The following is a 24,987-nucleotide window of genomic DNA, read 5'->3' as shown; positions in this document are numbered from 1 at the left end:
CTATCCACTGCTGGATGAACGCCTCCCCAAGCCGTTGCCAAGCCCTCGTAACCCTGCCATTACCCCCCCCCCAATCCATCCGGCACGGCACCACGGGCTGTGGAAAAGCGGCGGTTATAATCCAGCGGCCGCCCCTGGTTAATACTCCGGCGTCGAGCACGACATATGCGCCGTCGGCTTAACAACAACGGGCGTTACAGATCCCGTGACGTCATTCGCAATGTTGTGCCACTGGCGTTAAAGTTCTTCATCCAGCAGCGGAGAGACCACGGCGTGGGGGAGGCCTTCATCCAGCCGACGGTGTTGACGATTATCACTGGACTTGTCTTGAATGCAAATTCCACCAGGTTCTTCCTCCATCCCTCCCCTCCATCCCTCCCCTCCATCCCTCCCCTCCATCCCTCCCCTCCATCCCTCCCCTCCATCCCTCCCTCCTCTTCATCCCTCCTCTCCATCCCTCCCCTCCATCCCTCCCTCCTCTCCATCCCTCCCCTCCATCCCTCCCTCCTCTCCATCCCTCCTCTCCATCCCTCCCCTCCATCCCTCCCTCCTCTCCATCCCTCCCCTCCATCCCTCCCTCCTCTCCATCCCTCCTCCATCCCTCCCCTCCATCCCTCCCTCCTCTCCATCCCTCCCCTCCATGCCTACCCTACATCCCTCCCCTCCATCCCTCCCCTCCATCCCTCCCTCCCCTCCACCCCTCCCCTCCACCCCTCCCCTCCCCTCCACCCCTCCCCTCCATCCCTCCCCTCCCCTCCATCCCTCCCCTCCATCCCTCCCCTCCATCCCTCCCTCCCCTCCACCCCTCCCCTCCCCTCCACCCCTCCCCTCCATCCCTCCCCTCCCCTCCATCCCTCCCGTCCCCTCCATCCCTCCCCTCCATCCCTCCCCTCCCTCCCCTCCATCCCTCCCCTCCACCCCTCCATCCCTCCCCTCCATCCCTCCCCTCCATCCCCTCCATCTTCGCCCCCCTCCCCCCGCAGCCCTCCACGGGGCCCCGCGTGCAGCGCTAAGAGCCACTCCGCGCTCTGCGATGCGATCAGAGCAAGGAGAGAGAGGGAGAGCGGGGAGGGAGGGGAGGGAGGAGAGGGAGGGGGGGAGAGCGACCAGTGAGAGAGGAGGAGGTGGGAGGATCGCGAGAGAAGGAAGAGGGCATGAGAGAGAGAGAAGGAACATGGGAGAGTCGGGTGGGAGAGTGAAGATAAGAGAGTGAGTGAGTGAGCACACGAGAGAGAGACGCAGAAGGAGGGAGGGAGGAGCGAGGGACAGAGCTGAGACCCGCGCCCCGGGACAGAAGCGAGGCGCTCCCAGCGCGGATCCGCGACAGCGAGGAGGGAGCACGTGGCGGACAGGAGCCCTGTGAGTGGGGGAGTGTGAGTGGGGGAGTGTGTGAGAGTGTGTGAGAGTGTGTGAGTGTGAGGGAGTGAGAGTGTGTGAGTGGGGGAGTGTGATGGAGTGAGAGAGTGTGAGTGGGGGAGTGTGAGGGAGTGAGAGTGTGTGTGAGTGGGGGAGTGTGAGTGAGAGTGTGTGTGAGTGGGGGAGTGTGTGTGAGTGAGAGTGTGTGAGTGTGAGTGAGTGTGTGAGTGAGAGTGTGTGAGTGTGAGGGAGTGAGAGAGTGTGAGTGAGAGTGTGTGAGTGTGTGAGTGGGGGAGTGTGTGAGAGGGGGAGTGTGAGGGAGTGTGAGAGTGAGAGTGTGTGAGTGAGAGTGTGTGTGAGTGGGGGAGTGTGAGGGAGTGAGAGTGTGTGTGAGAGTATGTGTGAGTGTGTGAGTGTGAGGGAGTGAGAGTGTGTGAGGGAGTGAGAGTGTGTGAGTGGGGGAGTGTGAGAGAGTGTGTGAGTGAGAGTGTGTGAGTGAGAGTGTGAGTGAGTGGGGGAGAGTGTGAGAGTGTGTGAGTGAGAGTGTGTGAGAGTGATTGAGAGTGTGTGAGGGAGAGTGTGTGTGTGAGTGTGTGTGAGTGAAAGTGTGTGTGAGAGTGTGTGAGTGAGTGAGAGTGTGTGTGTGTGAGAGTGATTGAGAGTGTATGAGTGAGAGTGTGTGTGAGAGTGTGTGAGAGTGAAAGTGTGTGTGAGAGTGTGTGAGTGTGTGTGTGACTTGTGTTGACCTGTGCGGCAGTGAATGTATGACAGTGTGATCGTGTGACAGTGAATGTGTATCACAGTGTACGTGTGAGTTTGTGTCTGAATCTGTGGAAGGAGCGGTGGCGCAGTGATTAGCGCGCTGCGCAACGAACCCGGCGAACCCGAGCTCGATTCCCGCTCACGGTCAACACCAGTGACGATTATATGAGCCGGTCCTAGGCCTCCCCTAGATCGACTCAGCCTCAAACGTGTACCCGGTGCGGTGCGTAAACATCACCACTAGGGAGACAAAGGCGGTCGGGCGTGGTGCTGGCCACCCACCCCCTCGTGTGCCGTGCCGGCCTTCATAGGCGCTGCTGCGACTCGCTACTAACAGGACGGCTGTGCTGGAGTGGTTCTGTGTCGTCTTGCGATGTGTCAATGTCACTTGGCCACGGTCTGGGAATGTTAATTGGAGCGGTGGGGCGAGTCTCTTGAGCAGCGGCCGCGAACCCGGCGACCTCCCATTGCGACTCACGCTCACTGGCCGATTCTGGGGTCCCCCCTAGGTCGACTCAGCCTCAAATGAGTAGCTGGTGCGGTGTGTAAACATCAGCACTAGGGAGACGAAGGCGGCCGGGCGTGGGTGTTGCTGACCACCCCACCCCCTGCCTTAATAGGTGCTCGCTAGCAGCACTTGCCCCAACAGTCCGTTAAAGCAATACGGGGGATCTTTGTCTTCGTTTGTCGTTTCTCAATCCGCTTGTCCCGGTGAGGGTCGCGGCGGCGGCAGCAGCGTGGTGAGTCGGGCGGTCCCACACCTCCCTGTCTCTGACGACAGACTCGAGTGCCTACGTTACTATTATACACTACACTATACACTACACTATACACTACACTATACACTACTATACACTACTACACTACTACACTACTACACTATACACTACACTATACACTACTATACACTACACTAAACACTACTATACACTACACTATACACTACACTATACACTACTACTACACTATACACTACTATACACTACTACACTTTACACTACACTATACACTACACTATACACTACTATACACTACTACACTATACACTACACTATACACTACTATACACTACACTATACACTACTATACACTACTACACTATACACTACACTATACACTACTATACACTACTACACTATATACTACACTATACACTACTATACACTACACTATACACTACTATACACTACTACACTATACACTACTATACACTACACACTACACTATACTATACACTACTATACACTACTACACTATACACTATACTATACACTACTACACTACACTATACACTACTATACACTACTATACACGACTATACACTACTACACTACACTATACACTACTACACTACACTATACACTACTACACTATACACTACACTATACACTACTACACTACACTATACACTACTACACTATACACTACTACTATACACTACTACTATACACTACTACTATACACTACTACACACTCTACACTATACACTACTATACTATACACTACACTATACACTACTATACTATACACTACACTATACACTACTATACTATACACTACACTATACACTACTACATCATACACTACTATACACTACTACACTACACTATACACTACTATACACTACTATACTATACACTACTATACTATACACTACTACACTACACTATACACTACTACACTACACTATACACTACTACACTACACTATACACTACTACACTACTATACACTACTATACACTACTACACTACTATACACTACGATACAGACTCCCAGCTCTTGCTGGGGAACTCCCAGGCCAGCCGAGCGACATTGTCCCGCCAGCAGCGTATCCTGCGCTGGCTCCGGGGTCTTCGTCGAGTGTCTTTGTATTTTTATGACACGCAAAAACAGTGAATAGAACGCGTGGACATTGCAGACCTCTCTGGTCCACCACCATCACCAAGGGCAGTGGGCACTGGAGGTCGTCGCCTCGCGAGAATGAACGATGATCGATGTCGATGAGACACCCCACGTGATCATCACGTGGACACCCCACGTGTCTCATCACGTGGACACCCCACGTGATCATCACGTGGACACCCCACGTGTCTCATCACGTGGACACCCCACGTGTCTCATCACGTGGACACCCCACGTGTCTCATCACGTGGACACCCCACGTGTCTCATCACGTGGACACCCCACGTGTCTCATCACGTGGACACCCCACGTGTCTCATCACGTGGACACCCCACGTGTCTCATCACGTGGACACCCCACGTGATCATCACGTGGACACCCGCGTGATCATCACGTGGGGTTTCCACAACTCTCTGGCTGTCGCCTGAGGCTCCTCGTCGTTGTTGTATTTGAACGTCACCGTCACTCGAATTGTAAATGTTGCGGTGGTTTTTAATTCTCCGACACACAGTAGGTTAGTGCTGAACTAAGTAACGAATTGGCCACGTTTAGTTTACGTGACAACCCTTATTAATTGGCTGTGTCGGGTGGTGGCGGGTGGAACGACACATTTATACAAGGTGCTTCAAAAACATATTAACACTTACATAGGACTATCGTTTTAATGGGAAAATAACGGATAATACACTGTGACATGATAACAAATGAGTGTTAATAAAGTAAAATAGTCTCCACTTGTTCGCCATCATTGTCAACGCGTGCCTGGAATCTTCTCCAGGTGGTCTCCAGAGCCCGGAGGTACAGTTTTAACAATTTAGAAGTGTTAAAACATGTTTTTTTGAAGCACCCTGTATTTAAAAACCTCGATTCTGCACAAACTATCCCAGTGTCGCAGCAGCAGCAGCCTCCTGACAGGGAGCCTTGAGACTCGGGCTCTCCTGGGTACTGGACATTCAGTGCGCGAGCAGTGGATGTGTCCATGGGGCTTGCAACCCAGAGGTTCATCCACAAGCGATGGGCAAGGTGACCAGCAGGGGGTAAAGTTGTGGCCCGCGTGGAAGGGTCGACCAAACGTTCGCCTCTAGAGGGGGGCTCTCCAGCGGAGGCTGCTCTGCCAGCAGGAGGCGAGAGCGAGCAGTTGCAGGACTGCGCCTCTGGCGTGTATAAATGGAAACACGTGTTTGTGTGTGCGCGCACATGAGCACGTGTTTGTGCGACCACACATGAGCACGTGTTTGTGCGACCACACATGAACACGTGTTTGTGCGACCACACATGAACACGTGTTTGTGCGACCACACATGAACACGTGTTTGTGCGACCACACATGAACACGTGTTTGTGCGACCACACATGAACACGTGTTTGTGCGATCACACATGAACACGTGTTTGTGCGACCACACATGAACACGTGTTTATGTGTGTGGACACACATGAACACGTGTTTGTGTGTGGACACACACATGAACACGTGTTTATGTTTGTGCGACCGCACATGAACACGTGTTTGTGTGCGACCGCACATGAACACGTGTTTGTGTGTGGACACACACGAACACGTGTTTGTGTTTGTGCGACCACACATGAACACGTGTTTGTGTTTGTGCGACCACACATGAACACGTGTTTGTGTTTGTGCGACCATACATGAACACGTGTTTATGTGTGTGGACACACACATGAACACGTGTTTATGTGTGTGGACACACACATGAACACGTGTTTGTGCGCGGACACACATGTACACGTGTTTGTGCGCGCGCGCACATGAACACGTGTTTGTGCGCGCGCGCACATGAACACGTGTTTGTTCGCGCGCGCACATGAACACGTGTTTGTGCGCGCGCGCACATGAACACGTGTTTGTGCGCGCGCGCACATGAACACGTGTTTGTGCGCGCGCGCACATGAACACGTGTTTGTGCGTGCGCGCACATGAACACGTGTTTGTGTTTGTGCGTGCGCGCACATGAACACGTGTTTGTGTTTGTGCGACCGCACATGAACACGTGTTTGTGTTTGTGCGACCGCACATGAACACGTGTTTGTGTTTGTGCGACCGCACATGAACACGTGTTTACGTGTGTGGACACACGTGAACACGTGTTTGTGTTTGTGCGACCACACATGAACACTTGTTGTGTGTGCGTGCACATGAGCACGTGTTTGTGTGTGGACGCACATGAGCACGTGTTTGTGTGTGGACACACATGAACACGCGGCACTTGCCCCAACAGTCTCTACGGCTTCAAGGGGCACCTTTGTCGTTGTGTGAGTGCGCGATAGGGAACCCCGTGTCCCGGTGGTCGCCACGAGTTGCCAGCAACATGCGGAACCCATTAGTCACTCGTCATTGCGCTCAACTCCACGACCACCCTCTCTCTCAAATGTAGCAATCTTTGGAAGAACGTAATTAACCAGGTAGGGTGCTGACTGTTATGTTAGCCGACTCTCTGTGTTGTATTGCATTGTATTTCCGAGTTTACTAGGTTTGTTTCCTCTTTGATTTGTACCTGATGATTGCTTGTGTTGCAATCGAAACGTCGTGTGCTAGTATTTAATTTCTTATTTTCTCTTTCTACGTGACTTTACCGAAAGAACCAAAGAGTAATTCCTGCAGTCACGAGAGCTCCAAGCCAAGTTTAGTTTCCACGATCACCGTTGCCTTGGCATTAAACTATACAAAGATCCCCCGTGTAGCCTTACACACAGACACCGCGACACACCGTGACACACACAGACACCATGAGACTGACACACAGACACCATGAGACACACACACAGACACCACGACACACACACACATACACCATGAGACTGACATACACAAACACCACGACACACACACAGACACCATGAGACTCACACACAGATACCACGACACACACACAGACACCATGAGACTCACACACAGATACCACGACACACACACAGACAATGAGACTCACACACACAGACACCACGACACACACACAGACACCGTGACTCACACACAGACACCACGACACACACAGTGAGACACACACACCCTGAGACACACACACAAACACCACGACACACACATACACACACGCTGAGACACATACAAACACCGTGACACACACATACACACACGCTGAGACACATACACCGTGAGACTCTCCGTGAAACCCGAGTAATCATTCACCCGGCGTGCTTGATTAATGTCCCGGGCTATTGGGTTAATTGTTTAATTTCCTGGGCCGCTGATTGGCCGTCTGGCCGCGTGGCTCGACTCCCCCCTCATCACACGGTTCCCTGGTCACGTGGCTTGTCTGCCGAGCGCTAATTCCTCCACATCGTCAATTCTAATTCACAATAACAACAGCAGCCGCCGGGCTGAATGGCAGCCGCACGGCCGCACGTAGAGGCTTGTTTGAACATACTTCACCACGCTGGTCACTGCGAGTTGCTGAAGACGGCGGCGATGGACTACGCCGGTTTCAGACATCAATCGCCACTGATATTCGCCGGCAATGTGAACTCAGAGAGTCGATTCTTGATTTGAAGCTTTCGTGACTGCAAGGATTCATATTCTTAGGTTTATTTCGGTACAGTCACGTAGGTAAAAAATTAAAATTAATGAAAAGTAAAATAAAAATAAAATAAAAATCACGACGTTTCGGAGGCAACACAAGCTTCCATCTTCAGGTGGAACCGTCCTGCGTTGTGGCCGAAACGTCGTGAGAATTATTTTATTATGTTTTATTTTTATTATTTTATTACTTCCCTTCTACGTGACTTTACCGAAAGAACCAAGAAGATGAATCCCTGCAGTCACGAAAGCTTTAAGTCGTGATTTTTATTTTATTTTTTATTTTACTTTTTATTAATTAAAATGTTTTACCTACGTGACTTTACCGAAATAAACCTAAGAATATAATCAGAGAGTCGAGTTGGTTCATGACGCAGTGTCGCCAACCGCTGCGCCACCGCTCCGTCAGATGCTCTGATTCGTATTCTGACCATGATATTGATCATGTTATTGATCATATGATAATTGTATTGGTCATATGATAACATGATTGGTCAGCTGACCGTGTGATTGATCATCTGATCGTGTAATCATTGGATTAATTATTCTGGTTTACGTGATCATCTGACTGGGTGGTGATGAGAATGGTCCCTCTCCCGCCCTCTGCTGGATTGGTGGAATCCTTGCCCGGGCCAAGGGAACACAGCAGAGGTCGCAACCGGGTACCCGATACCCGTACCCTACCCGATACCCGGCTACCCGTACCCGGCCGGGTACAGGTACGGGTAGCCATTTGCGACCCTGGTGTGGCCGGGTACGGGTAGGCCGTGAGTCACTGGTGAGTAACCGTTTGTCACTCATTTCGGGTAGGGTATGGGTAGGGAACGGGTACCCGTACCCGGCCGGGTATGGGTACTGGTACCCATTTGCGTTTTGATAAGGAATCAAAACCCGTTTGCGACCTCTGGAACACAGGAACCGTGCCCGCACACACGGTGATGCCACATCACACACGGTGATGCCACAGCACACACGGTGATGCCACAGCACACACGGTGATGCCACAGCACACACGGTGATGCCACAGCACACACGGTGATGCCACAGCACACACGGTGATGCCACCGCACACACGGTGATGCCACCGCACACACGGTGATGCCACCGCACACACGGTGATGCCACCGCACACACGGTGATGCCACAGCACACACGGTGATGCCACCGCACACACGGTGATGCCACAGCACACACGGTGATGCCACAGCACACACGGTGATGCCACAGCACACACGGTGATGCCACAGCACACACGGTGATGCCACAGCACACACGGTGATGCCACAGCACACACGGTGATGCCACAGCACACACGGTGATGCCACAGCACACACGGTGATGCCACAGCACACACGGTGATGCCACAGCACACACGGTGATGCCACAGCACACACGGTGATGCCACAGCACACACGGTGATGCCACAGCACACACGGTGATGCCACAGCACACACGGTGATGCCACAGCACACACGGTGCAGCACGTGTTAGGAATTGGAGGCAGTCGCCCTGCCAGCAACAACGGAGGGCAAGAGGAGCGACGCTAACAACGAGTGGAGCGACGGGCATATAAAACGCAGAGAGTTGGCACAGTGCGGAGTACAGCTGGTGCATCTGGCCAATCGTCTCAGTCATTCGACCCACGGCACCTGGGTCTGTTCCGTGACCTCCGGCCAGCGGTCCTGTCGACACTTCACGTGGCCTCAAAGTGCACCTGGCTTGGCACAAGCGCCGGGGTGACGTCGCCGCCACTGAGCGGTTAACGGGGATTGTTGTTGTTGTCATCAGGGTGAGCGTTGTGGTGCTTGTAAAATGTCCACAGCATCTTTGTGGGTGACGGCTTCTTCAGACATTGAGACGATCTCAAATTATTCACACACCCTGAGCCCGCTGACCCCATGACCTTGTGGCTCGTCACCCCGTGCCCCACGATCGTACGTACCATGATCTCTGACCCCATGAGCGTGTATCTCGTGACCCCCTATTCCTTCACTCGCTCACCTTGTGACCCTGCGCTGCATGACCTTGTTCCATGACCACGTGACTCTTGACCTTATATCCGATGACCCCTCACAGCCCATGACTTTGTAATTGTCCAACTCATGACATTGTGACCGTGTGGCCCAATAGCGTACTCCCCATGACCTTGTGTTTCAGATCGCATGACCCCGAGTCTCATGACCTCGTGACCCCGTAACCCATTACCCCATGACCTTGACCCCGTGTCTCATTACAATTTACCCCAATACCCTATGCCCCATGACTGAATCACCTCGTGCCACCACGTGGCCGGCCCCCTGTGCACCAGGTGATCCAACCCAGCTCCACCATGACACCGCCGTCGTCGCCGCCGCTGCGGCTGCTGCTGCTGCTGCTGCTCCTGTGCGGGGCACCCCATCTCGGCTCGTCGGGGCCCCTGGGGGCCGCGCGGGCCCCCACGATCCGTCGACACGCTCACGAGCACGACGAGGGTGAGTGCCGCCCGCGGGGGGGGGGGGTGGAGGCGGTAACTCCGGTGATGGCGGTGGTGGCGATGGTTGGTGCATCGGTTAGAAACATTCAGGCTGGCCTGCCTATGATCCGTCCTGGGTTTAACTAAGCTGGAATGTGTGAGGAGCTCACAGATGCTTGAGAGATCTGGACACATTCTCATCAGTGAGCTCCTCTGGCAGGCAAGACTGCGTTGGCTGGGTCATGTAGCCCGCATGCCTAGCCACTGCATGCACATGCATCTTATGTTTGGCTGGATAGAGGTCTCTAAACGGCCACGATACGGGCTCGAGAAGAAATGCACTGATGTAGTACGGGAGGATGTGGAACTGAGTGGACTTGCCAAAGACTGGTACCAGCGGTGTCAACATCGGCCTCTATGGAGGAGGCTCGTGAAGGACGATACTGGTCAGTTGGAGGCAATTGCCCTCCAACAACAACGAGCAGAGCGCCGGGTGCGACTAAAACACAGAATCTCAGTTAACCCATAAGACCTGGGTCTGTCCCGTGACCTCCTGTCAGCGAGCCTTCGGCAATTCACGTGGCCTCAAAGTGCACCTGGCCTGGCACAGGCACCGTGGTGACGTCACCGCCACTTCGTGGCTGTTGTTGGTGGTGGTGGGCGGGCAACATCGTGAACTCGGCACGGCCATGTGAGCTGGGCTGCGATTGTACCGGGTGGAGTCGGGACGATCATCGGCACATTCACACGAGCTCGAGTGATTGGCCAACGAGAGGACATCGAACCGCGGAGACGAAGCGATGACATCAGCTGTTCTTGTAACCTGCGCTCGTTGTTACACATCGCTCCGCGTGCACACCCCAGGGAAGCCTCGCTGGGTCTCAGACTCGTTGTCAGGAGGGTCCTGGCCAAGTTTGAGCAGTCGAGGAGGGGAGGCGGGAGATGATTACTTCTGCTGCTGCTGCTGTGATCCCCACTGAGTGATTTGTGATTGGTCAGCATTGGGACCTGGTTTTGCCAACAGCGGTCAAACCTGTGTGGGTTTGAAGCTTCGTGTAGGGCAGTGGTTCTCAAGCGTGGGGTACGTGGCAATGTCCCAGGGGGGTTACGTGAGGTGATTTATGAGCGTATGAATCATTGGTGAATAATCACGTTGTATCTGCCAATATATAATACCCACGATACAAAATTTAAATCCACATGGTAACCTATGACGATGTAAAAATACCTTTCTAAACTCATAACCAGCGAGCGAGAACAAATCACGTCACGTGTGCAGAGCGTCCGTGGAAATTCGTTATTCCCTTGCAGTTACTTAGCTAGTTAGGTTTACCTCACAAAATGGATAATTTCTTTTAAAAATGTTGATGTTCATTATTCGTACCACTGTTGGGTCATGCAAGAGGGTTATATACTCGGTTCAACAATGGGGGTCACAGTGAGGGGGTGCAATGTCGCGCTGTGCGCATCCCAAGTGAATTGGGGGTGGAGGTGAGGAGGGAATGGCACAGCTACCGAGCCGTGCGCAGGCAGTGCAACTGCACCGAGCTACGAAAATAGGGGGGGGGGGGCATTGCACAAAAAACACAAACGCAAAGATCCCCCGTATAGCCTAAACAGACTGTTGGGGCAAGTGCCATTAGCGAGCACCTACGAAGGCCGGCATGGCACACGAGGGGATAGTGTGGCCAACACCACGCCCGGCCGCCTTTGTCTCCCCAGCATCGATGTTTTGCACATAGCACCAGGTACTCATTTGAGGCCGAGTCAATCTAGTGGAGGCCCAGAACCGGTTACGATAATCGCCACCGCTGTTGCCATGAGCGGGAATCGAACTCGGGTCGCCGGGTTCGTAGCGCAGCGTAGCCCTAACCACTGCACCACCGCTCCTCCCCATGGGCATTGCACCGCGCCCTGAGCCACGCGCGCTGCACCCCCGGTGGCCGGGAGCTCGCTGAGCCCTCCTCCCCCTCCTCCTCCTCTCCCTCCTCTCCCTCCTCCTCCTCCTCTCCCTCCTCTCCCTCCTCCCCCTCCTCTCCCTCCTCCCCCTCCTCTCCCTCCTCCCCCTCCTCTCCCTCCTCTCCCTCCTCTCCCTCCTCCCCCTCCTCTCCCTCCTCCCCCTCCTCTCCCCCCTCCCCCTCCTCCTCCTCCTCTCCCTCCTCCCCCTCCTCCTCCTCCCCCTCCTCTCCCTCCTCCTCCTCCTCTCCCTCCTCCCCCTCCTCCTCCTCCCCCTCCTCTCCCTCCTCCTCCCCTCCCTGGGTCCCTCCTCAGCGGCCCCCGCCGGTGCCCACCTGACCGTCGAGGTGGCGGCCAAGGTGGTGCTGTCGCTGCGCGGCGGCAACGCCACGCTGCCCTGCCGCTTCCGCCCGGCCGAGTCGGGCGGCTCGGCGCGGGCGGTGCGAGTCAAGTGGACCCGGCTCCCCGAGCTGGGCGGAGGAGGGGGCGCCGGCGCCGCCGGTGCCGTCGAGGCCGAGACGGACGTCGTCGCGGCCATGGGCGGCCTGCAGCGCGCGTTCGGCCCCTACCGAGGCCGGGCCGGCCTCCTGCGGGCCGACCGCCACGACGCGTCGCTGCTGCTGGCCGACGTGCGCCTGGCGGACCGCGGCCGCTACCGCTGCGAGGTGGTGGACGGCCTGGAGGACGACAGGGGGGAGGTGGAGCTCGAGCTGGACGGTGAGTGGCTGCTGGTGGTGGTGGTGGTGGCCAAAGCCCCCACTTAGGGTGTGTGTCTGTTGGTGGTGGTCAGCAAGCCTCCACTTGGTGTGGGTGTCTGTTGAACTTCTTTGGCACCGTACGTAGTCAACCGTGCTAAATCGGAGGTACAGTGTTGAGTCTACGTGCAGTGTTAGTCTATGTGCAGTATGGTCATAGGGCAGTCGTCTTTGTGGCAAATGCCCGGTTGGGGCCAGTCCATTTCGAGGGCCAGTTTATTCTGGGTAAATTATACATGTGCAGTGGATTCAACTGAGTCGTAGACGTACTTCTTGGAGGCAACACATATTTATTAACACCAACACATGGCACAAAGGGGTTACTGCCCCTTTACCAGATAACCTATGGTGGTGGTCCACCAGGCTAACTACGCTCGTTACTGGGAGTAGCTACAACGGACAGAACCCTAGCTTGGGTCCTTGTCCACGTGTTGGTGACTTCTTATTGGACGTAGAACGTAGATCTTCAGATGACGACAGCAACACTGAACCCCGGTCCCTGTGCGGACCCCAGTTTATATGCTGCTGGGTCGTGGCTGGCCCCGCCCTTGGCCACGACCACCTTCGAGAAACCTCTTGTCGATTCTCGACCCTTCCCGTAGGATCTTACCCTGACACGTGACCACCCCCTAGCCCCCACTTGGGGCCCCTGTGTAGATTTTGCTTGTCACGTGCCTTCCAGGGTCAACCAGAGTGCCGTGGCCTAGGGTAACCTCATCCCATGACTGACACTCTCATACTCCCTCCTGTAGGAGTCAGCACTACACGTCACTCGTGGTGCCACTGAGCGCTATTCCAGCGCTCACCAAGCCCCCTCTAGGGCTGGTACTACACCCACCTACAGGGTGTCCACGATGACAATGCATCGCATGCCGTGCCTCGCTCAAGCCGGCATTACACAGTGACATTCACGATGTCGCTACATATGCATTGTCCGCAATGTGGGTACATCGCACGCCGTGCCTCTCTAGGGCCGGCACCACACAGTGACATCCGCGATGTTACTATCACCCGCCCCCCCCCCCGTAGCATTCAGCCGTCCCAGCTGTTAACCCCCCCTTAAAACGAACTAAGTGAGTAAGGTGATAAAAGTGAGTAAAAAGTGATTAACGCTTTGTGTGCCTCAACAAGTAACAATAACAATTACCAATTAAATACCCAAACCCACCTATACAATATTTACACTACCTGCAAATGTACATTAACAATGGGGAAAAGGGTGGGAATAACACGAGAGAGAAAAAACAGTGCAGTGAACCGCAAACGCTCGGAATCCCCTTCATCGCCAACATCTCCCACCCTCACCACCGTGTAACAACACCCGCAAGCACAATAAGGGTTAGGTTCATTCAATAACCGATACGGTTTACCGAGAGCGACAACCAACTGAGGGAGTGGGAGTGTGCGTGTGTGGGGATCACGAAACCCGAAGAGTCTTAGAACGAGTCCTCGTGGCCGGGCCTCCAGGGGAGGTGGACTCGCTGTCCCTTGAGGTCCCGGGGTGAATATGCAAACATCCCGTCGAGCCCAGCTCCTATAAAAGAGCAGTAGGCCGGGTTGACGGGTTCTCCTCTCCCGAATCCAGTGGAGACGGTGCAGGCGGCAGTGCTGGGGACGTCAGGAGCGCGGCACCTTAGGGTGCCGTGGAGTGAAGGACGGTCGGGCAGATGACGGCGGTGGTCCGGGGAGGCGTTGTCGTGGTATGCGGCAGCCCGACGAGACGTGTCCTGGCAGGCCGCAGCTGTAGCACACGACAGGGCTGCTCCTGGGACAAGGAGATGTCTTCCGCCGTCGCTGGTTGTCCGCCCGCCACACCATGCCGTCCCCTCGCCCGCCTCCACTCTGGATTGATGCGCAGGCTGGCACAGACTCCATGTCTTCAAGTGTATCCGGCCCCTCGCGGGACGCAGAACACGCCACCAACCCCTTGTGCCGTTGCAGGAGCTGATTAGCCTGAATGCATCTGCAACTCTGACGGATGAAAGATCGTCGTCTACAGCTGGCAAGAACGATGTTCAGGTCCTTAGCCAAAGCCAACAGTCTCTCAAAGACCAACGAGTCGATTTCGTCGTGGTCCATTCTTGGAAAGGCAGCCTTCGCTAGCGCCAAAAGTGTGCTATGAAAGGCTAGGGGCATCTCGGTTTCCCCTATCTTTCCACGTAGCGAACTTGTGGCGTACGTTGGATGGCGGCTCGTAAATGGCCGCCATTTGGTCGAAGGCTTGAGTCAACGTGGCCCTCTCCGACGGCCGGATGATAAGGAATGCCGCCAGGACGTCGTCATCAAGGGCGGCGGGCATCGCTCTTAGCGCCTCCGCCTGCGTCCACCCCACCAAGTAGGTGTTCGTCAGGAACAGCCGCTTGAAGGCCACCCAGTCTCCCCCAGCGGCTGTAAATTCTTTCATGAAGGGAAGTCATCGCCGGAGAGATGGAACATCCACCGGCCATTTCGACGCAACTTCTGATTTTGCTGGTCCCGCGCTCCGCTCTTCCGAGAATATGGCGGCTGCCAGCGCGGGTTGCACCACGGAGGTTTTCACTTGGCGGGAAATGGTGGCGGAAACTTAGTCGCCACGTGGCTCCATTGCTCCCGCTCCCACCGCTGGCTCCGCGATGTGGAGCTCCGCGAGGATGGACGCCGCAGCATGGAAGAGCTCTGCGTGGCGGCCGTGTACAGCCTGGAGCATCCTCCCTGTCGCCGTGGAGCAGTTGCATGCCCAGTTAGTGCTCTGCTCCGCCGGCAATGCTTCACCTTCCTCCTCCGGGGATGTTTGCGGGATGAAATTTTCATCTTCATCGTCCAATGTCCTGGTACGTAGTCTGTGGCGTGTAGACATTTATTAACACCAACACATTAACACAAGGGGTTACTGCCCCTTTACCAGATAACCTATGGTGGTGGACCACCAGGCTAACTACGCTAGTTACTGGGAGTAGCTACACAGAGAGGACCCTGGCTTGGGTCCTCGTCCACGTGTTGGTGAATTCTTATTGGACGTAGAACGTAGAACGTAGATCTTCAGATGACAACAGCAACGCTGAACCCCGGTCCCTGTGTGGACCCGGTTTATATGCTCCCAGGTCGTGTTTGCCCCCCCCCCCCCCCCCTTGGCCACGACCACCTTCGAGAAACCTCTTGTCCATTCTCGACCCTTCCCGTAGGATCTCACCCTAGGGTAACCTCGTCCCATGGCTGACACTCTTCCACTCCCATCTGTAGGAGTCAGCACTACACGTCACTCGTGGTGCCACTGAGCGCTATCCCAGCGCTCACCGAGCCGCCTCTAGGGCTGGTACTACACCCACCTACAGGGTGTCCACGATGACGATGCATCGCACGCCGTGCCTCGATAGAGCCGGCATTGCACAATGACATCCGTGATTTCACTACACATGTGATCAGAGTAAAACATTTATATTTTACGAAAATATTTGATTACCTTTAATGTGTATGCTTCATTGCTTTATTTACACTCAGTTTGCATCAAGTCCCATTCATATATTCGGCAGCCCCAAAGATTTTTCCTCACCGGCTCCCCATTTGTTTTTTTGGACCCTGCCCCTAATGGACCCAATGAGATCGTGCGGCAAAATCACGCCAATACGTCGGCACGCGGCAAATCTCGCTACTAGTAACTGCACAGTTTGTCATCGCACAACAACCCACTTCAAAATAATATGAAAACAATTATTGGGTATAGCCAGAATGTGTGGCTGGTGTGTTTACAAATGCCTGGGCCCGATTTAAAAAAAAAAATTGTCCCAGTCCGTCAATGTTGGTGGAGCGTTATTTAGTTTTTTTCTTGTCGTATTATTGCCGTCGCCGTTCACGCCAAACCACATCTCTCCCGATTGCCGATGAATCACACACGATGCCGGAGGGCATCAACAGCAGCCAGAAGGTGAGCCGGCACTAGAAACAAATATCCAAGCTCTGCGGTTCTATATCTATATAGCGTACAGTAGTCCCTCGGTTAAAATCGTCATCGGTTAACGATTCATCGGTTAACGTTTCACCTCCCAAAGGACCCCACGGTTCCGACTGCACGTTAACATGTTGAATGTTAACGTGTTAACATGTTGAATGTTAACGTGTTAACATGTTGAATGTTAACGTGTTAACATGTTGACTCGCGGTTCCGTGCTTACGTTATGCACGCGGCGCGCCAATTTCGGGAGCCGAGCCCTCAGCCAATCAGCGACGCCCATTCGTGAGCGATGAGACCTCGACTGGCTTTGTCTACATGGCGTCTTCCCTCTTGGCAGTGGGAACAGCCTCGCTTGCAGATTCACAGATTTGTTTTCTGTTCACAGTGTCTTTTCGTGGAAGGGATTAAAAACGTTAACCGAGGGACTGCTATATATGCTAAGGTGTGTGTTCAGCCAAGCAGCATGCGCGGAAGGAAACCAAAGGAGCTGTGACACGTGTGAGGGAGGCAAACCCGTTATCCCAAGCAGAAGGGACGGACAGTATTAGTCCACACTTTGTTGTACAGCCCTGTCCTCGCGAGCCGGGCCACGGCTCCTCCACCAATGCCCTCGCTGCCGCCTGCGCAGCACGGGACGCGTGCGGACGCTGCGAATTCCAAACAAGCTCAGCAAATCGTTGGCCCTCCCTTGGCCTCGTGCACTCACTGTTGGCATGGCAACTGCCGGACGTCCAGAGAGAAAAGCCACAAGCCACATGCGTGAAATAAAATGTTTGATTGTTGTTCGTCGAAAAAAAACTTCCCCTCGGGATGGAACGACTGACTCATTGCAAGGCGCTGTGGTGCCATGCGGCACACGGCAACACGTGCAGGGATGCGTCCAACTTGTAAAAAGCGTGTGTTTATGCGGCATTCAACATGTTGACACGACGCCAATCGTAGAAACGGCCCAGCGAACACGGGACGCGGGGCCAACGTTGCTTATTTATTGTGAAAACAGCGCAAGGCAGGCGCAGTCAAAAAGCATCCACGTCAGCTTCATTGCACTGCACGAATACGGCATTCCTTCACTGTTCAAGAACTTGCTATCCGCGATGTTGGCTGTCTGCGAATCGCATCTGGAACTCTGCTGCGTCTATGTCGGAGCAGTAATGACATCACGACGATCATCGTCGTCGTCATCGTCACCATCATCATCGTCACCATCATCATTGTCAGCACCATCATCATCGTCACCATCATCATTGTCAGCACCATCATCATCGTCACCATCATCATCATCGTCACCATCATCATCGTCACCACCATCATCATCGTCACCACCATCATCATCGTCACCACCATCATCATCGTCACCACCATCATCGTCATCATCACCATCACCATCATCATCGCCGTCACCATCATCATCGTCATCATCATCGTCACCACCATAATCATCATCACCACCATCATCGTCGCCATCATCATCGTCACCATCATCATCGTCACCATCATCATCGTCACCATCATCGTCACCATCATCATCGTCACCATCGTTACTGCATTCTTCTGCGCAGCATCATCATAATTTAAGGTAAGTTAATTTCTAAACTATTATTGAACATAAAATTTATTGAAAGTGTATTATAACCACATTTTTGTGTTATGATAATTTGCATCTATTTAATAGCTTATTTATATATTTACGTATTTATTGACAGTAATTGATTTCGTACCCTTCACAAGCAACAAGGGAACGCTGCACTTTGTATCGTCTCTCCACAGGTGGCCACACAATGAACTTCATGATTCGCTCACTCCACCCACTCAACCCACCCAATAACTCAATCCACCCAATAACACAATCGAATTCGGTAAAAACACTCGGTAAGTCAAGATCCGCAATGCAACGTGAACAGACGGGACTGTGGTTCCTTCACAGATAATATCACGAAGCAGTCCTGAAAGAGCCACACGCAGTTCCGGAGCTGCAGGTTGCAGACCACTGATCTAGATTATAGACATCTCATACTAATCAGAACAAAATCCTCAACATTTCCTGACCCTCCGCCCGTGCCCCTCCGCTCCTTTGCCATTGCAGGCGTGGTGTTCCCGTACCAGGCGCAGCACGGCCGCTATAAGCTGTCGTTTGCGGAGGCGCAGGCGACGTGCGCGGAGCAGGGAGCCACGCTGGCCACGCTCGGGGAGCTGCTGCAGGGCTGGGAGGCAGGCCTCGACTGGTGCAACGCGGGCTGGCTGGCCGACGGCTCGGTGCAGTACCCCGTCACCGTGCCCCGCGAGCCCTGCGGAGGGAAGGCGACGCCGGCCGGCCTGCGCAGCTACGGATTCCGGCACCGCACGCCCCAGCGCTTCGACGCCTTCTGCTTCGCGGCTGCCATCAAAGGTGCGGCGGCTCGACGGTGGACGGTCAGGGTTTTGAGAAGAATAAATGCGGCGCGTCCGCTATTCGTGCCGTTCCTATGGCTGCAGGGCGATCTTTGTGAAGGAAGATCGCAGTTTCGTAGTAGGGGTCGATGTATGTATTTATGTACATTGAACTTATTTCGCACCGTACGTAGCCAACCGTTCTAATTATGGTAATGCGAGCCCCTACCTGGAGCTAGCAGTTGTACACTCCCTAGCTCCCCCCACGACCCCCCTTGATCTCCCCCCCCCCATAACTATTCCCGTTCCTGTTCCCTCTTCCTATTCTCATTACATGGCTATCACTCATTCACCCCATTCATTCATTCAATCCATTAATCGTAATTTACTGTCATCCATTTTGTTTTCACCGAATTCACCCATCACAGATTTGCCCCCATTGCTTCCTCAGTTCCATTCACCTCATCTCCACCATTACACTCACATGCTGTATCGTTCTTAATTCACTGGAATGCACCTTGGTTAAGGTGCTATATAAATTATGTTACGATAAGATATCCCAATCCCACTATTCCTGAATCCCTCCATCACCTGCTCCATTTGTCCCCTGATTCCCAGATCCTCTTATCCTCAGATCCCAGTCGCTAACCCCGTCATCACCACCCTCCCCTAAACAGGTGACGTCCCCTACCTTGAGTTCACAGTTATATGCTCCGAATCCCTAAATCTCTGGAGCCTTCAATTCCCATATTCCTCCAGCATCTGATTTCCAAATCCTTAAATTAATCGATCCACCGTTCCCTTCATTCCCAATCTCAAAAATCCTTAGATCCACTCGATCCACCGACCACTCCTGTGGTCCCTGAGAGCCTCTGATTCCTCCAATCCCCCGTCACTGATGGCGAGATTTTAACTACCTCGCCCGGTATACAGGAGGTCGTGTGTTCGATCCTGACGCCTGCTGCTGTTTGCGTGTCTCGCTCACCGTGGTCGCGTGGATTTTTCTCCGGGTCCTCTAGTTTTTCCCTCCACATTTAGAATCAACGTGGATTCAGAGTATTCGGCTGCTATAAATTTCCACATGATGACAAGCCACTTCATTGGACTATCATTTGTGATAGCCAGGTCGCTGCTGAAAAAGAGCTACATAACTGACTGAGGCCTTACCTGGTAAAATAAAAAGGCTTTAGTTTGACCCCAGCGTGACCTCCCCCCCCCCCCCCTTCAGGCGAGGTCTACTACCTGGAGCGGGCCGGCGCGCTCCCGTTCCCCGCGGCGGTGCTCGCCTGCGCCGCCGCCGGCGCTTCCCTGGCCACGGTGGGGCAGCTCTACTCGGCGTGGCACCACCACGACCTGGACCGCTGCGACGCCGGCTGGCTCGCCGACGGCAGCGTGCGCTACCCCATCGTGAGCCCGCGTGACAACTGCGGCGGCGGGGAGCCCGGCGTGCGCACCCTGGGCTTCCCCTCCAAGCTGCAGGGCCGCTTCGGCGCTTACTGCTACCGGGAGGCGGCACCTGCCGCTTAGAATTTCGCGGTGTAACGGCGCTCGTTTAAACGTTCTCGGCAGCTCACTTCTCATCTCAATCATTCAAATGCCCTGCTGCGGTTTAGCCTGGGGGACCCCGAGTGGCAGCTGTCCCTGCGCGGCGCAATGTGTGTAGGCGGCACCAGCCTGCACATGGTCATTGGTGTGCCAGTGAGGAATAAGGGCTTACGTTTACAGGGTGTTTAAGTGCCTTTAAGTGCTTTGTTTCACATCTCGTCTCAACCATTTACCAATGCTCTGCTGCAGTCTGGCCTTGGGCAACCCCAACAGTAGCTGTCCTTGTGCGGCACAAGGTGTACGCAGCACCAGTCTTCATGAGAGTTATTGTACCCACCCTCTCCCATTGCACAGACGGGACAGGCAGAAATAGTACCAAGTGTTTTTGCATTAGCTTTTATCTGAAAGTGAGACCCAGAAGTTGTGTCTGGCACTGCACTAGCAGTGGCTGCGGTGGCAGCGAGCCCTTCATTGGCCCACTCTCCGATCTCGCCGTTGTAACCGATTCACCAGTTGGGAGAAACCAGAGTGGAACGCCGCGATGTTAACTATCACGCTTGGTATATAGGTCGTGGTTTTGATCCCAACACCGACGCTTGTATATTTGGTTTTTGCATGTACCCCCGTGGTGGACTTTTCTCCGGGTCCACCGGTTTTTCCCTCCACATTTAGAAACATCCGTTTAGAGTATTTGGCTCCTATAAATTTCCGCATGATAAGCCACTTCATTGGGCTATCATTTTTGACCAAGTCACTTCTGAAAAAGAGATATATAGTTTAGTGGGCCTTAGCTGGTAAAATAAAAGTAGTTTTAAAGGAGTAGAAAAGCCAAACTCAAGGTCGAGATGTCATTGTGGCCACGGGGTGTAAATGTGAAAAATAAACACGTGTCCACCCCATTGTCACTCCACTGCTGGATGAGGGCCTGCCCACGCCGTGCAGGCGGTACGGGCTATTTTACCGAACCGTACGTTGGTCATATCTTGTTGGTGAAGATGGACAGCAGAGTGGTGGAAGCAAATGAGTACAGTACAACCGTGGATTTTGGTGCACTTCCCTCTGCTATGTATGTTGAACTTCTTTCGCACCGTACGTAGCTAACCGTGCTAATCAGAGGTGCCCACCACTGAACCTCTGACACCTGTTTGTCCACAGTGATCGCCCATCCAAGCACTAACCAGACTCAAGCCCTACTTAGCTTCCGAGATCTGGCGAGATCTAGCGTGTTCCAGATCTACTTGGTCACAGGCTCAATTTAAACTCGATCAAAAAAATCACCGCACACGGAGCGGACGTTTTGCTAATTTATTTCCAAGATTGAGAAGGATAAACGTTAAGCGCCACCAGGTAAGATTGCATTCTAATAGATGAAACACACACAGACACACGTGACACAGGTGTTGTTAAAAACTGTGTTCGCGTAGCGTCAACCCGACGTGAGCCCGCATGTACCGGGCCGCCCACAGACAAGGACCAGCTGGTGTAGAAATGGCAAATCTGTTATATATTGGGAACTATAGATGGCAAACACTCTGTACTGTGTATATAGAATTTAGTATTCTATATATTAAGACAATGTACTCACAATAAGCCATAGCAATGCTTTGAAGAATATCGTCTTACTTTTCAACTATAATGCGATGTGTGCATGGTCGTGGCCGTCGCCGTGTGCGACCACGTTCTCATCCGTGCCGTGGCGTGTCGGTAACGTGCGTCACGCATCGTACCCTCACTTCGCACGCACCCGCGGTGCAGCGGCGGGCAGGGAGCTTCTCCTTGCCGAGGGGTCCCTTTGGCAGCGAGCATGCACTGGGGTTGCCACCTCCGAGGTGCAACAACAACAACAACACTGGTGACACCGCAAAGAAGAAGAGGAATATCTTGCAATGCCGGCAGAGGTGGCAACAGCATGTGAATGCATCGCGTTGTGCGGTGGGGATTACTACGCCACGGTGCTAATACCGGGACTCAAGGTGCTAACGAATGTCCCGGGAAAGCCAGGCCAAGTGTAACACCAGAATTGCCACGCACGCGCTCAAGACACTTCGGTCACCGCAAGGGGCCCTTACACAGTGGCAAAAGTGACTTGAGTACAGTGCCAACATTATAAACACATTGTTGTTGTTGTTGCCAGGTCTAAAATGTGCCCCCCTGGTACCCGATTAGTGTGGTCATGGTGCTGGCAGCATACCGATCAACCCATATGGTTTACCCGTATTCTTGAAGGAAATTGAGTTTTCAGGTCCATACGGCGTACAGCCGTTGCAATCCGGGCACATTTATTTTGTCTGTTTCTCCCTTGCGATGGGACTTTGTAGTATGAACGTTGAGATTTATAAGGGCACGGGGTGACCAATACGATCTGAATAGGTCTGTATGTAATAAGGTAGGCACTGATAAGGGGTTGACAGCTATATTGCAGTGACGGCATTAACATCGTTTGTACATCGTTAGTGGCCGCGGGCCGTATGAAACGAAGCCGCAGGTCCATAGAATATAGCCCACGGGCCGACATACGCTCCCCAGCCTTGCCACACAATATATATGCGTACACGACACCCACTTATCCGCGTACCTTTTTTTACTCACGACTTATATTATCCGCAGCTGTAAGGGGTCCGCGAAAACTCTCTATTACACTGGTCAACACACTTTTTCTGGCATAAGGTATTCCAACGGTCCTAAGGTAATTTTGGGGTGCTGATTCCAAATCTGGCATCAGTTTTTGTCTCACATCAGGTTTTTGAGATATCAAATATTGCATTTTCAATAAAAACTGCAGAAGAAAAATATTAAATAAATGTGGATATCTACATAAAATTATATTATAAACACACTATCCTAAAAATACAGCACCATATTTTAACACTAAAGCAGTCACTGACTCGCAACAACTTGCAATCATAAGTAACAGAGTTAATTTCTGGTAAAATCAATGAAAATGGGGTATGCCGATAGCATGAAAATGAGATGTGATAGAGCAAATGTGAGATCAGATTTACAATCAGCACCCTGAAATTAGTCTAGAACAGCTGCAAAAGTCCAGGCCAGAAAAAAATGTTTTTTTTTGTTGACCAGTGTTATCTGCGGCTTCCAAATACTGTCGATTTCCCGCGGATTAGAGGAGTCTCGGCGTGGCAAATCCACCCGATAATCCGCGGGGGTTATCCACGAAGTTTGACAACGACGACAAACATCGCGGATGACCCCCGCGGATGAGAGGGTCACCGATAACCGGAGGAGTTCTGCATGAAGCACGAATCCGCGTGAAACAATAACTCTTTTGCTTCTGTAATATTTTTTTGACATATATATTTTAAATATTATACGTTTATGTAATGTCTCCCATTCTGTAAAGAATAAAAGCCACCAAAATGTGTACACTCAACCTCCTCAAGACGAGTCAAATACAGGTTTTAGACTCTTGTTGTTGTTTGTAGAAATCTAAGGACCGGAGACTTCGCGACACTCGTTGCCGTAGTAACGGGCCCTGCGGCATTGGTACTTGCGCGGGCCCCACTGTTAAACACTCGAATAATCGTTTTGTTGCTTTAGTTTCAGTATTCTACATGTTTGTACTTTTGTCCCCAAACCAATGCTGTTCAATAATAACCACAAGGCAGCTCCACGTCTCCCGTGTAGTGCGGGAGGATCACATTCAGCGGCTGCGGCCTGTAGCCTCGAACGTAAGTGTTTTACTTGCAATAATTGACACTTTTTAAAATACAAGTCCCGCGGTCTTCCCCGCCGAGTTTGTCCGTGTGTAGTGGCTTCTTCAGACGCCGTAGGCGGATAGTTGAGGCAACGCTTATTTATTATAACACCAACTTGTTAACACAACACCTTATAACAGGAAGGGTAACGGCCCTTCCACCCGCTAGCTAAGGGGATACACTTCCCCACGGAACTTGACCTGACCGCGCCAAGGTGCAGCTCTCGACCACTGGCCACACGGAGCCGGCGCTGAGCAGGGCTGCGGGTCGCACGAGTCCAGGGTCCGAGGCGAACCGGCTTCTGTCTTCACTCGTTCTTCCGCCTTCGCTGGCAGCACTGCCCAGACCCTCTCGGGCTCCTGCCTTTTATACGTCTCCCCACCGAGGGGTGGGGTTCTGTGGGATCCCAGGACACCCCGCAGCCCCCCTGCCCCGGGCTAGGGATATCGTGATTGCCCCCTACAGGTAAGCAGTGGGTGCTAGCCGGAGATGGTGTACGTTCGTCCAATAACACCATTACACGTGTACATCGATAAAAGTGAACGCGGGAAGTTAACACTCACGCACGCTTGCTGTTGAGCGCAACAGGACGCAGGCTTCGTGAACCACGGTCCCAACTGACGTGCCCAACTCACAAGGGGCCGTCCATAAATGACGTCACGCACCTGGGGGGGGGAGTCAGACACTTGTGACA

The 24,987-nt window shown here is 53.1% G+C and overlaps 1 protein-coding gene across 1 annotated transcript; it reads left to right on the top strand.

The window, feature by feature from the left end:
- The first annotated feature begins 1,115 nt into the window (after positions 1-1,115).
- On the top strand, positions 1,116-23,968 carry LOC144950700 (hyaluronan and proteoglycan link protein 3-like). The gene is made up of 5 exons (XM_078880774.1): positions 1,116-1,359; positions 9,886-10,048; positions 12,301-12,702; positions 18,752-19,054; positions 20,264-23,968. The coding sequence occupies exons 2-5, from the start codon at positions 9,907-9,909 to the stop codon at positions 20,560-20,562; spliced, it is 1,146 nt and encodes a 381-aa protein (XP_078736900.1). The 5' UTR covers positions 1,116-1,359; positions 9,886-9,906; the 3' UTR covers positions 20,563-23,968.
- The last annotated feature ends 1,019 nt before the right edge of the window (positions 23,969-24,987 follow it).

This window comes from Lampetra fluviatilis, chromosome 59 (genome assembly GCF_964198595.1).
Source record: "Lampetra fluviatilis chromosome 59, kcLamFluv1.1, whole genome shotgun sequence".
In the NCBI taxonomy this organism is placed as follows: domain Eukaryota; kingdom Metazoa; phylum Chordata; class Hyperoartia; order Petromyzontiformes; family Petromyzontidae; genus Lampetra; species Lampetra fluviatilis.
The sequence above is the reverse complement of the archived record's forward strand: the minus strand, read 5'-3'. Positions and strand labels throughout refer to the sequence as shown.